The sequence below is a fragment of the Hemitrygon akajei genome, chromosome 32, assembly GCF_048418815.1.
Source record: "Hemitrygon akajei chromosome 32, sHemAka1.3, whole genome shotgun sequence".
NCBI lineage: Eukaryota > Metazoa > Chordata > Chondrichthyes > Myliobatiformes > Dasyatidae > Hemitrygon > Hemitrygon akajei.
In genome coordinates, this window is record NC_133155.1 from 14,779,827 (window position 1) to 14,794,870 (window position 15,044).

General features: G+C 40.6%; 1 protein-coding gene across 1 annotated transcript in view; it reads left to right on the top strand.

Moving 5' to 3' along the window:
• eloa (elongin A) overlaps window positions 1-15,044 on the top strand; it is a 78,670-nt gene that overhangs the window by 16,966 nt on the left and 46,660 nt on the right. Inside the window, exon 2 of the mRNA XM_073034492.1 lies at window positions 12,623-12,679. Coding sequence (XP_072890593.1) covers window positions 12,623-12,679 — 57 coding nt within the window. The remainder of the gene's footprint in view (window positions 1-12,622; window positions 12,680-15,044) is intronic.

Genomic DNA, 15,044 nt, shown 5'->3' on the forward strand with positions numbered 1-15,044 from the left:
CCTCTCTGCTGATTCATCACCACCTTTTATTTGGCCAATAGCAATGGTATCCTCAGCAAATGTAAATATGGAATTGGAGCTGTGTTTAGCTTTATAGTCAAAAGTACAAAGCATGTAGAGCAGGGGGCTAAGTACACAACCTTGTGGTGTACCTGTGCTGATGGAGATTGTGGAGGAGATGTTGTTGCCAATCTGAACTGACTGGGGTCTGCAGGTAATGAAATCGAGGATCTAGTTGCACAAGGAGGTATTGAAGCTTGTTGATTAGTTTTGAGTGCATGATGGTATTGGACGTCGAGCTGTCGACAATGAGGAGCTTCCTCGTATGAATCTTCGCTGTCCTGATGTTCCAGAGTGAAGAACAAATGGAATGGCATCTGCTGTTGACCTGTTGTGATGGTAGGGAAATTGGAGCAGATCCAAGTCGCTTCTCAGGGAGGAGTTCAAAGTACATTTATTTTCAAAGAATATGTAAATTATACACAGGCAGTCACAAAGCACGAAACCCGAAGAACCCAGTTTTTTTAAAAAAAAAGGAAGACCATAACCACTGTGCAGAGAAAGATGGGGGAAAAGACAGAGATCGTGCAAACAATAGAAGCAAGTGACAGCATTCCGAACCAGACTGAGCCTTTAGATCCATTTCCCCAGAGCAGCCGGAGCAGATTCAGGCTCAGTTCACCATATCAGCAGGGCCAAAAACCTGTGAAACTCGCAGAGCCAAAACACAGCAGCCAGAGCAGTTCACAGCTTCAGTGATATGTTTCATCAACCAATTTCTCAAAGCACTCCATCACAGTGGATGTAAGTGCTACTGGATGATAGTCATTGAGGCAGGTTAAAACATTCTTAGGCACCAGTATAATTGAACCCTGCTTGAACTGGTATCTCAGACAGCTGAAGCAAGAGGTTAAAGATATTGGTAACACTCCAGCCAGTTGATCAGCACAGGTCTTTAGTACTTGGCCAGGTACCCCATCTGGACCGGATGTTTCCTAATGCAGGGGTCACCAACCTTTTTAGCAACGCGGACCGGTTTAATATTGACAATATTTTTGCGGACCGGCCGACAGGGGTGGGGTGGGGTGTTAATCACGACCAGAATATAGGTGATAAGTCAACTATAAATCACTTATAAATGACTAATACACTCAATTTCGTCTCTAAAAGGGTTTCTAATGAAGTTAATATTAAACACACATCGCATATTTTCCTTGCATGAATATAGTGATAAGTCATTTATAAGTCAATAGCATCATAACATTTTAAGTAACGTTTGGATATTAAACACACAGTGCATATTTTCCTCATATGAAAATATAAAATCATTGCAACACACCAATATCGCTGAATCAGTGGGAGCCCTGGGCTTGTTTCCCTGCAACAAGATGGTCCCATCGAGGGATGATGAGAGACAGCGATACTTGAAGGGGGTTCCTTACGTCCAGTCTATTCTCACGCACCAGCTGTGAGAAGGACGGTGCAGCCTCAGTCTTTCCCAAAATCCCAGCTATTGTTGGGAACATGTCAAATATGCCCCTGTCCACTCGCTTGGAGCGTGCGAGTCACCAGTTGCATTAAAGCCATATTTTATGTATGACTCGTCGTATTTTCTGCTGAAAGAAGCTTTCTATTTTTTTGCAGTCTCGGTCTCAGCTGTCTCCGTGTTATCATCATCATTAGGCATTTTATGTCCCCTACCATCTCTTCCAAAGAAACTCTCAAGCGACATTTGTTTTTTACTCATTGAGTAGTTGTAGGTTAATGACCGACTGACATCCTCGCGTGGGTAATGACCTCGTGTGTGTGATAGGGAATGAGGAAAGGTGCAGCTGACTCATTTCATACTGCCAAATCATACCTTTTCCTCGTGGCCCAGTAGCACACCCTTTGCAGCCCAGTACCCGTCTGCGGCCCAGTTGGGGACCACTGTTCTAATGGATGTTCTCACCTGAGAGACTGAAATCACAGGGTCATCAGGAGCTCTGTGAGTTAATGAAGCCTTTCCTAGTTACCATAGTTTTTCCTCTTCAAAACAACATTTTGGATCTCAGTGCTATGGGACTTCCTGAGGTGTGATTAGTATCATAAATGCATTCTCTGAAGAATTCTTCAAAGTGTTTTATCTCTTGAGGAAAGCCATGGCATTTTCCCCCCTGTGAATAATAAAGCAGTTCAGTAGAGAATTCTCATTAACTTTGAAAGTCACTGTATTGCCTACCGGCCAAACTACTAAGTACTGTGGGCAGCTCCTGGCAATTTAAAATGTTAAATGTGGGCAATTTCTAATGTTACTGTACTAAGGAGAGAAACAAGTTTAGTCTTGTAGATACTATGTTATGATACTATTTTAAAGATTGTGATTTTTTTTTTGTGTGGATATCTGGGAAGGATAGGAAGTTATTGAAGTCAGATAACCTTGTTACTTGCATCATCATTGCCAAGACAGTGATTATCATAGACCCTGGAAATTTGCCGAGTGCTTCTGGCAAGTTTGTATTTTGTGGTCAGGTAATATCTATGAAAAGAGGAATAGTAATATTTCAGATCAGAGACCATTTGACAGAGCTGGAGGAGCTGGAGAAGAGAAGGCTACAAGTTGCAGAGATGGTGGAAGAGGAATGAATAAGAGAGGAAATATCCCAAGTGAGGCCATTGTTGCCACGGTGAAACACTTGATGAAACTATCTGGTTAGTAGGTCAGTGACGGAAGTTGGAGGGAAAGAACATAAGCAAGCAAATATATAAAAACGCAGAGGAAAGCCGTTGGGCATGTTACGGCCTTCAGCGGTGTTAGTAACTTGCTTTCAATGACCATTTCTGCTCTAGCTTGTCCGTCTGTAATGTTAACTCAGTTTTTCTCTGTCCTCTTTCATGTCTCGACATGCTGGACATTTCCTCCAGCTCTGACTAATAACATGGTGAATAATTGACAGCCCGTTGTCAGTCATTTCTATTTGGTCTTTCATCACTTCCTTGTCTTACAGTGTACCCTTGTCCAGTTGTGCACAGCTGCAGTGCAATTCTCCTTTTGTAATAATACCCATTTTTTTGGTTTCTTTTTCTTTCCCATTTAAATATCTTGCTCTAATATCCATTTGCCAACATTACTTTAAACTTGCAAAAGTTCCCTTTTTCTTCTAACCTTGATCATGTTTTACTTTGTACTTTAGTTGCATTGCCATTGCTGTTATTTTGACATTTGCTTTGGATTTTCAGCTTCTTCAGAACCACTTTAAGCCCCATGTCTGACTGATATTTTGCAGTAACCTTGATGAATGCAATTTTGAGCAGGAGCTCCCAAACTGGGGTCCACAGACCCCTTGGTTAATGATAGGGGTCCATGGCATGAATAAGGTTGGAAAACCCTGAACTATAGGATGTTGCCTCCAGAAAGGCCATCTGGGACTTGTGTGAAAGGGACAATCGACCTGTTGACTTCTTTAATCGATTAAATAATTGTGTAGTGTTTGACTAGAAAGAGTTTATTAGAATATTCAATTAGAATATTGTATTCTAAGAAAGTGAAATGAAGCTTTGATTAAGAAGGAGGTATGAAAACTCAGAAACATCAAGTTGTATGGAATGGAAACCAGTCCTTTGGCTCAACTCCATTCTCATTTAAATGTTATGATTCATATGATTACTATGACTGCATGACAGAATTGGTAATTCTCAGTAGCAACAATATTTAAGCAGCAATTAAGTTTTAATAACTTACTCATGTGATGCCTATGCAGGAATGTACGTGCTCTTAGCTTTGCTAGTACGTTTGGTTTGTATAAATCCAGTAACAAGTAAATTCAAGCAGTTCAGTATATTTGAATGTTGAATAGTATTGTTCTTAGAGGAATGTTTTCTCTGAGATAGGAAATTCTAGTGAAATCAGGAAGTTGCTAACTCCTTCATGAATGCTATCAGATTTGTCTCGATTTCAACTGCATAAATCTGGGACATAAGCCTGAGGTCACTTGCATATCAATAACACAATGCTTCTGAACTGCTCTAGGGATAAAAGTAACTTCTGAGAGGTGATTTAAGCTGACTGGTGAACCCCAGAAGAGTGGCACTTCTCAACCCGTTTGAGAAGTCCTGAAGTTAGTACATGGTGTTGAATCTGGGACTTGCAGTGACAGATAGTTTTGCATCTGAGATCATGGATCACTGGTTGCTATCCAGTGTCCTTGTTAGTGATTTTTGAGTTTAGGGCATAGACATTTAACAATCGACTTTGGCTACCAGTCTTCACATCTGAAAGTGTATTGTGCAATTAATTTGGAGTGCAGTTTTGAACAATGGGTTCCTAATCCCAGTCCAGACAATGCTGATTTAAATTCATATGGATGTCTGTGATGTGGATGTGAATCAGGAGGTGTGAAGGTTGTATGTAGTTTCAAAGAAAGCATTGTCCATACATTGTAAATATGGAGTTGTCCTTTAATGTTTGGTACATAAAATAAGGAGCCCCATGGTGGGCCAGCAGACCTTTCGACTGAAAGCGTCTCCTTTTGATGCCTGCTGTACCTTGTTTTGTGGAATAAAGAAGTTGCTTTGTATCTACCAGTAATTTTCTCCAGCGATTTCATTCACACAACAACAGATCTCAGCCTTGCTGTGAAATCCCAGCACTTTCCAAGGGGTTTTGCATGTCATGTGCTGTGCCAGGCATACAAACTCATTGGTTTCAGATCAGTGAGCTCACCACAACCTGGCACAGCAAAGGACATGTGAAACTTTTGGAAAGCGCTGGGGTTTCCCCAGCAAGGTTGAGATCTATTGCAGAACACCAACAGTCCTTGAAGTTTCGAACACACGATGGTAAACAAGAGGTTTTTGGTCAAAAGGATCTATGGGAGAATCATATTGGTGGAAGTCATGGAAGTTTTGTAAGATCTTTTAAGTCTTTTCTGGCACTGATGATTTTAAGTTATTAGTGAGGGCAAAACTAATAAACATTCTGCACCATATGATATGTTTTGTATTCTTGATGACTGTTAGCAGAGTATCTGATGCAGCAGCTTGAACCCCCATCTTAGTGCATCTAAAAGCTGCAAACTTTGTGAACAGCATGTTTAAGGAGGTGGCCATACTACACCTCATTGATCTGAGAATGATATTCATTGATATGAACAGACAGAAGATACCAGACATACTGCAGGAATCCTCAGGGCAATTTAATTCTCTTAACATATTATTTTCCCTTTGTATGCTGTTCGGATGGAAATTACAGCCAGAATCTTGATTGCAGGATGGCTCAGCTATACAAAATGGAAGGAGGAAATGAGAAAGCAATAGTGGTTGGGGATTCAATAGTAATGGGCACAGACAGGTGCATCTGTGGTCACAGGCTTGGATACAAGATGGTGCATTGCCTTCCTGGTGCCTGGGTCAAGGCTGTCACGTTAATCACAGAATGTCTTAGGGGAGGAGGGATAGCCAGAGGAAATTCTGGTTCATCGTTACCAATGAAAGAGGAATGACACCCTGTAGGTGGTGTTTAGGGAATAAGGTAATAAGTTATAAAGCTTCAAAGGATGTTTTTAATATGTGCATTATCAATACAATGTGATATGCAGCAAAGAAATAGGAAGATAAAACAGATGATTGTTATGGCTGAAAAGGTGATGTAGGTGGGAGGGATTTCTATTATCTTGGACATCAGATTGTAAATACCAACAAGAACCAGGCTAATTACAAAATTAAGAAATCAAAGGAGGGAGTAGAAATCAAAATGAGAAGAGAAAGATTGGCTGCAGGCATAATTAGGAATCCAAAAGTGTTCTTTAGGCAGATAAATAATAAAAAAAAACATTAAAGATGGCCTTGCACATAAATACTAAGGACAGTGTTACAATACTAAATGAGTACTGTTGCATTTGTAGTCACTATGGAAGAGGATGCCTCCAAAGTAATACTGAAGGAGGAGCTATATTTAAAAACTAATAACACACAGAAGCATTAGAAAAGCTAGCTGAATTTAAAAGTAGGCAAGTCACCAGGACTGGTAGGATTATATCCCAGGATTTGTAGGAAAACACAGGAGGAAATTGCAGGGTGCACTGACCATAATCTTTCAGTGTTGAGGACTGAAGATTGGTGAATGTCACTCCAAGAAGCCACAAGCCAGTCAGTTTAACCTTTGTAGTGGAAAACTTTTTGATACATTGATCTGAAGCATGTTTAATGGTCACCCAGAGGAAATTGAATTAACTAAGTCAAGCCAGCAGTGATTTGTTAAAGGCAAATTTTGTTTAACCAGTTTGATAAAATATTTTTTGCTGCGGATAAGAGTTGATGAGGGTAATGAAGTTGATTATGCTTATGGATCATAATAGGAATGCTGTTTCGTTCGGCTGTATTCGTGTATGGTTGAATGATAATTAAATTTAAATTTGATTTCCAGAAAGCTCTTGGTAAGACGATGGATAACAGACTTTTCAGCAGAGTAGGACCACATAGCGTAAAAGGGACATTGATAGCATGCATAAGAAATTGACTAAGAAACAGGCAGCAGGTCATGTGAATAACATTCTTCTAAGACAGGGGTTTGCAACCTTTTTTATGCTATGGACCCCTATCATTAATTGAGGGGTCTATCGACCCAAGGTTGGGAACCCCTGTTCTAAGAGAAGGACAGTGGATAGTGGCATTGCTAGGGATTGGTGTTGTGACCAAAGCTTTTTTCCCTATATTAATGACCTAGACTTGGCGATGGAGTGGCTGGAAAAGAGGCGAAGCAGTGTACAAGCCATGACTTCTGAGTCTGAAAATGAAACTCTATTTGGCAGTATTGTAAACTACAAAGGGGATAGTGATAAATTCTAGAAGGATATAATCAGGCTGGTAAAATAGTCAGATGCATGGGAGTTGTAGTTGAATGCAGAAAAATGTAAGGTGATGGAACAATGAAGAAGGGAAATATGCTGGAGCAGAGGACAGGATATAAGTGCACAAGTCATCGGAAGTGCAGGGTGGATTGCGGAAGCTGTTAATGAGATACAGTCGGCCCTCCTTATCTGCGAGGGATTGGTTCCAGGACCCCTCACGGATATCAAAATTTGAGGATGCTCAAGTCCCTTATTCAACCTGTCTTAATGCTGTGGATCTTAGGACCCAGAGGAACCCCAGACCTGTCACAGTGCGGTGGACGTTAGGACCCAGCGCCAGAGCTCTGAATGCGCAGTGTTTCTGTTCACGAAAACAATCACGATCACAATTGGAAAATAAAGTGGAATTAATAAAGCGATCGGAAAGAGGTGAAACACCATCGGTCATTGGAAAAGCGTTAGGCTACGTCAGTCAACGATCGGAACAATTTTAAAGGATAAAGTGAAAAAGGCCCTGCCCCGATGAAAGCTACAATTATTATTAAGCAACACAGTGGTTTAATTATTGGGTTTTGGGTTTTTGATCCTCCACATCAACCAGCTATGGATGGAGAGCGCACTCGGAAGTGGTCTGTCACTGGCTCGCACTCGGGAACGGTTCCTGAGCCTGGCGCTGAAACATACGTTCTTAAGTGTTTTATATGCATAGAAAGGTAAAATATATACTGTATACTAAGACAAACGTTTGACTAACTGACACTTAATAATACCGGATGTACCTGTTCTGACTTACTTAGTAAGAGAACTTCCGATTTTCTTCCGCTCCCGGTCCATGATAACCTGCGCACATCATCCCGTATACTTTAAATCATCTCTAGATTACTTACAATACCTAATACAATGTAAATGTTATGTAAAATAGTTGTTGTACTGCATTGTTTAGGGAATAATGCCAGGAAAAAAAAAAGGTCTGTACATGCTCGAACAACAAGTGCTGGAAGAGCACTTCCGGGTTTTCGCGATTCGCGGTTGGTTGAATTCGCAGATGCGGAATTTGCGGATAAGGAGAGCCGACTGTATGTACATTTCTGGGCTCCATCAACAATGGTATTGAGTTTGAAAGTAGGAGGGAGTGTTATGCAAAATCTTCATGGAAATATTTGTCCAGTCTCTCCTGGATGCTGTGTTCATATCTGTTTATGTCATTATAGAAAAGATGTGGAGGCATTGGAAAGGTTGCAGAGAAGATTTATAAGACTGGTTCCTGGGATGAGAGACTACAATGGCAAAGGCAGATGAGAGATGCTAAGATTCTTTAGAGCTCTGATAGTATATTAAAATGTTGAAGGATCTGGACAGAGTGGATAGAGCGAAGTTGCTTTCATTGCTGGTGACTTGAGTAGAGGTCACAGGTGTAAGTTAAATGGGAAAAGAATTCAGAGTGGCATGTGGAAAGCAGCATGTGGTTGGAATCCGAAATTAATTAACTGAAGATGTGGTGAGGGTGGGTTCCATTCTGGCCTTCAAAAAGGAATACAGAACTGTGCAAAAGACTTGGGCACACAAATATAACTAGGATGTCTAAGACTTTTGCACCATACTGTAGTAATTTTATGTATTGCACTCACAGTATTGCTGCAAAAAAGCATAAATTTCATGATATATCTGAATGATGATGAACATGATTCTGATACAGGTCTCTATTGTGGAGTGGGAGGTGGGCAGGATGGGGAAAATAATGTTTTAGGAAAAAGGGAAAGGAAAGCGAAGAGAGCGGGAAGCACCAAAGAGGCATTCTGTAATGATCAATAAACCAATTGTTTAGAATCAAATAACCTTGCCAGGGCTGAGTATGTCTGCATCCACGTCACTCCCCACCCCTGCTACTCCTTCTCTGTCACCTGTCCTGTACCCGTTACTTCTTCTCTGCCACCTGTCCCATACCCCTGTTACTCCTCTGCCACCTGTCCCATACCCGTTACTCCTCTGCCACCTGTCCCATACCCGTTACTCTTTCTCTGCCACCTGTCCCATACCCCCGTTATTCTTTCTCTGCCACCTGTCCCATACCCCTGTTACTCCTCTGCCACCTGTCCCATACCCGTTACTCCTCTGCCACCTGTCCCATACCCGTTACTCCTCTGCCACCTGTCCCATACCCGTTACTCTTTCTCTGCCACCTGTCCCATACCCCTGTTACTCCTCTGCCACCTGTCCCATACCCCTGTTACTCCTCTGCCACCTGTCCCATACCCATTACTCCTCTGCCACCTGTCCCATACCCCGTTACTCTTTCTCAGCCACCTGTCTCATACCCCTGCTACTCTGCCACCTGTCTCATACCCCTGCTACTCCTCTGCCACCTGTCCCATACCCCTGCTACCCCTTTTCTCTGCCACCTGTCCCGTACCCCTGATACTCCTCAGCCACCTGTCCCGTACCCCTGATACTCCTCAGCCACCTGTCCCGTACCCCTGTTACTCTTTCTCTGCCACCTGTCCCGTACCCCTGCTACCCCTTCTCTGCCACCTGTCCCAAACTCCTGCTACCCCTTCTCTGCCACCTGTCCCGTACCCCTGCTACCCCTCTTCTCTGCCACCTGTCCCATACCCCTGTTACTCCTCTGCCACCTGTCCCAAACTTCTGCTACCCCTTCTTTGCCACCTGTCCCAAACTTCTGCTACCCCTTCTCTGCCACCTGTCCCAAACTTCTGCTACCCCTTCTCTGTCACCTGTCCCAAACTTCTGCTACCCCTTCTCTGCCACCTGTCCCAAACTTCTGGTACCCCTTCTCTGCCACCTGCCCAAACTTCTGGTACCCCTTCTCTGCCACCTGTCCCATACTCCTGTTACTCTTTCTCTGCCACCTGTCCCACACATCTTCTGTGATGCTCCACATTGAAAAATACAATTCTGTGCAAGTCTCAGACACCCAAAGAATTTTACACAGTGTATACAGCGAGGAGAAGTTTGCAAAGATCAGGAGGAGGATCCAGTGGTGGAATATACAAGTTGGTCTGGCAGAGAGGTGGTATGGACATGATGAGCCAAGTGATCTCCTGTGACATAGCATCATATGACTGCTGGTTTGACATTAGTTAGAAGTGCAGCAGTGATTTTGCACACAAGAAAGCTTCACAACCTATACAAGACAATTGACAAAATAATCTGTTATCAATTAATATTAATTGTCTTGTTTATTATTTATTGTAATAAACAGTGCCTCCACTGTTTTGTGCACTTTATAGTGTCCTGGGTAGGTCTGTAGTCTAGTGTAGTTTTTTTCCCACATAGTTCAGTCTAGTTTGTGTACTGTCTCATGTAACACCATGGTCCTGAAAAACATTGTCTCGTTTTTACTATGTACTGTACCAGCAGTTATGGTCGAAATGACAATAAAAAGTGACTTGACTTGATAACTCTAATTATGTAATGATGCTGGGAGTTAAATCCTTGCTCTTTTAAAAATAATACCATGGAATCTTTTGTGTTCACCTAAGTAGGTTGTTCAATATCTCATCTCAAAGAAACTGTAGTGCTGCCTGCCCTCAATTTAGCATTAACATGACAATTCCTGGATTATGTATTCGGTTTGGGTAGGATCTAAATCCTTAATCTGTGAAGAGATGGGAGTGTACCAAAGAGCTGAAATTGTTATTGATCTACTGTCCATTCGATCTATAAGTAGTGTTATATTATGTCAGTTGGTACTATAGCTTGTAGAGTGGTTTCAGAAATTGCCATTTGTATTTTATATCCTCTTCGGAGTTCTGAGAGAGGCTTGGTTTCATTTATGTAACCAAAGATAGGATTTTAATTTACAATGAAGCTTTGTTTTCCATCAGGTTGAATGTACATTGTAACTAACATTGGCAGAACAAGCAGGAGTACTTGGTTATTTCTAGAAAATGTGCTTGTAATTGTTGGTTACTGAAGTTTGTAAATTTCTTTAAATTTCATAAAGTTTAACATTTATTGGCCCAAGTAAATAATAGCATTTAATGATGTTTGGGTATTGGATGCAAAATGAGCACTTACGTAAAAATCCACAGCATCCTATTGATCCTATTGATGAAATTCAACAAAAATGTTGAATTTCCCCATGGGGATGAATAAAGTATCTATCTATCTATCTATCTATCTATTCGCTTGAGGAACCTGACTTAGTAAATGTAGTTTGTAGAAGTGCCAAATTTAATACTTCCTGTAAGCAATCTTGTTTTACCTGTTCCCAACTGACTTGTTTTCATGCACGAATATTGTGGAGCTAGAAGGTATTTTTCTTCTGTAGTGTACTTGTTCATTTTGTGATGTAATCAAATGTCGGTAGAGGTTGAGTACCTCTTACTTGAAATTCCAAAATACGAAACCTGCAAGATCCAATTTTTTTTTTGATTACTGACATGATGTCATAAATGGAAAATCCCACCAGATGCTGAGAAGGTTCCCAGGTGATGTACAGGTCTCTGCGCAACACAGACAGTTCTGGGAAGTGATTAACTTGTGTTTATCACAAATGTAATAAACAGAAGTTAATGAAAAATAGAAAGAGTTCGAAGTAAATTTATTGTCTAAGTACATATAAGTACATATACAACCCTGTGATATGTTTTCTTGTGGGCAAATGCAATAAAAAACAGTAACCATAATAGAATCAATGGAAGACTGCACCAACAGGGTGGAGAACCAGTGTGTGAAAGGCAAATGTGCAAATACAAAATGAATGACAAAAATAATAAATAAACAATAAATAATAACATGTGTTGTAGAATCCTTGAAAGTGAGACTGCAGGTTGTGGGAAGAGTTCAGTGATGGGGCAAATGAAGCTGAGCGAAGTTATGAGTCTGATGGTTGAGGGATAATAACTGTTCCTGAACCTGATGGTGCGAGTCCTGAGGCTCCTGTACCACCTTCCTGACGTCAGCAGCGAGAAGGAAGCATGACCTGGGAAGTGAGGGCCCCTGATGATGGATGCTGCTTTCCTGTGACAGTGCTCTGTGTAGATGTGCTCATTGGCTTTACCAGTGATCCACTAGGCCGTATCCTCTACCTCTTGTAAAATCTTTGCATAAGGCAAAAAATGAAGATCTTGATTGTATATCATCAGTGTCAGTGTGAGCATATGCTGCTTAACAGTACGTGGATCATGAAACAGGTAAAAGTATATATCATGAAGAACTGAAAATTGAGGATAATTGTTAATATTCAGCAGGCTGGTTGCAGAAATTTAAGAAAAGGCATGGCATTAAATTTTTAAAGCAACTGCTGATCATGAAACTCTAACACCAGAACAAATCTACGATGCTGTTTTTATGCCTTACATAAAACCTTTTTTTAAAAAAAAGTAAAATACAAGTACAATGCACTGTAACCTTTTAATCAAAACATAGCATCGTAGGTGGAGATTGCTGCTGTTTGATGTTGTTCAACAGCTGATTCAGGTATTCTCCTGATGGTGCTGTGCTGTTTTTGTTACTCTGCACACAGTATATTTTCATTATATTAATTATTTGTAATAATTTTTACTGTTAAGTACTTACGTTGATACACAAGTACAAGACAAAGACTGCTTACCAGTAGCGCATAAATTCAGAGTCAGAAATGACAATCCCAAGCAATCTTGTTATATATTTCAATATCTGAAAAAGTCAAAATCCAAAATCCTTCCAGCCCCAAGCATTTTGGATAAGGGGTACTCAACCCTACATAGGGTGTGAATGCTGCTGATAAGGATCTTTATTCTAATAGATTTTGAAAGTAAATATTGAAACAAATTTTCTTATTTTTTCCATAGCTCCTGAAGACCTTAAAGCGGTTGAATGAACTTCCTGTCACTGTGGATATTCTTGCAGTAAGTTGTGATCTTCTGGCTTTTCAATATTTTTTATCGAGTAGAATGCAGTTGATGTGGATGCAATGATTTACTTCTCTATTTTAAAGTCTGGTTTATTTACTTATGGGATCTGGATGTCACTGGCAATTTATTACCCAACCTTGATTGCCTTTAGAAAGTTGGGAGTGAATTGCCATCTAGAATTTTTTGCTATATATAGAATGCTGATAATCCCACAGTCTTGCTGGCTAGCAGTTCCATGAATTTGATTCTGTGATGATGAAGAGGCAGCAATATGCCAATTGTTACTGGCGATCTCGTGCAGCACAGCTCTGATTCTGAATTGTAAATTGTCTGTGACATTAGGAACCAACAGCTGTTTGTATTTGTACATGCATGCTGCCCTTGACTACCTTGAAAACGGAGGTTTGGGAGGTGCTCTCAGAAGTTCAGGGTTTGAAATGTAAAATTTTATTTCCATTATTTGTGAAATAAATGGTAGATTAAAGGTAATAATTTGGAATTTACTCAGCAGCAAAATAATGCCACAGTCTTGTTCCTATCACTGATGACAAGCCAGGTAGTCTTTGTGGGAGTGCGAGAACTCTAATAATCTAACATAAAATTATTGAAAATCCTGATGGTCTGGCATCTGTCTTACTCATTACTCCCAGATAAGGGCTGGGGTCCAGAATGTGAATGTGTTCAGCGTAGGGTGTGTATTTGGAGCAGGAGTTGGTGTCTAAAGCACCAGGGATCAGTAACGCTGGTAGGTGTGTGACTGGAGCCAGGATTCAGTGTTAGTATATTTCTGACTCTTTAAACTCATTGGAACATTTATGCTATTGCATAACTTGTTTTTTTAAAAAAAAAAGTGAAAGGTGATTGTGTTTACATAGGAGTAACTTCCAATTTTGCTGGTCTAGCAATACAGAAGTCCCAAGGGTGCCCAAATGTTAGAATACAAATAGATACTCATTTCAATCTGGTGTCTAATCTATTTTGGCATCTTCTACATGGTATCTCTAGCATGCATGAACAGGAGATAAAAACAGCTTTACAGTTTTTGTATTATCAGATTGAAAAATCTTGGCCCTTTGCAATGTCTAATGATGGAAGCTTAAATTTGATTGTACAGAAATCAACATAAAGTTTGGGAATTGTACGCGATTAAGAGAAAGTTGAGGAAGATATTAGGTTGCATATTCCTGGATCCAATCCACCACATAGAATGGACACTTTTGATCTTTGCCCAACCACGCTTTCTTCAGAGTGCCAGACACACATGAGCTGACTCCACACCCTGCAGGTATCCATCCTGTGAGGAGTAGCTGGCTCCGTATGAATAGATTTTAGACAACAAATCCTGATGTCCTCCTTCTAGGTCACCCTGACACAGCCTTTTGTAGATTTACAAAATTAAGTAACAAAGGCAGATTTAAGGCATGGTGAAAAAACAGATAGTCAGATGCACTGGCATCTGAACTTTCCAAAGTTTGATTTTATCATAAAAACTATACAAAGTTAGATTGTGCCCATTTTAAAGAAAAGACATCTATCCTTCTAGCTTCTGGGTGAAAAAAGCACTATATGTCTATAGTTAAGTTTTTAGAACCAGAAGAGTTGGTTGGCAGTAATTATGAGTTTAAAGTTCATGTATTTTAAAATTAAAACTGTCCTAAATGCACCAGCATTTTTTTCCTGGTCATCTGAAAGCACAACAGGCAAAAGTGAGGTAGAAAAGGGGGCAGGACTGGCAACTCAAATTTACATTCTCCCTGCAACAAAAGAGTGAACATAACAGAGGAGGTTACAATGCAGTATTAATTAAGGATTATATTACTGGAATAACGAGGGAGGATATCCGAAACAAGAACAGTGAAAGTTGGAAATACTCAGCAGGTCAGGTGGCATCCAAGGGAAGAGAAAAAGAGTCAATGCTTCAGGTCAGAGTCCCTTTGTCAGAACTGAAAAGGAAACAAAAGAAGTTAGTAAAGCTACCATTGCAGGTAATGTAACATTTGCCCTTTCACCTCTTCCCTTACATCCAAAATGGTGTTTCCAGGGGTGAACCAATGATTCACTTAGATTTCTTACAATCTAGCATACCGTATTCTAATGTGACCTTCTCTACATTAGAGAAACCAAATACAAATTGGAAGATCTGTTTCCATCTGGACACATTACGGATTTTGCTTCAGGCAACTTGATTTCTTGATCTGTGTTCATCTTCTATCTATAGATGATTTTTCCCCTCACTGGCAGTGGAGCATATGCCCAGCCTGACATGCTGGTCTTGTCTTCTGCTCTGCATTTCACATCTCCCACATTCTTTTGTCAGAGTTCCTCTGTCTGTGTTTTCAGCCTCTAACTGCTTCCAAAT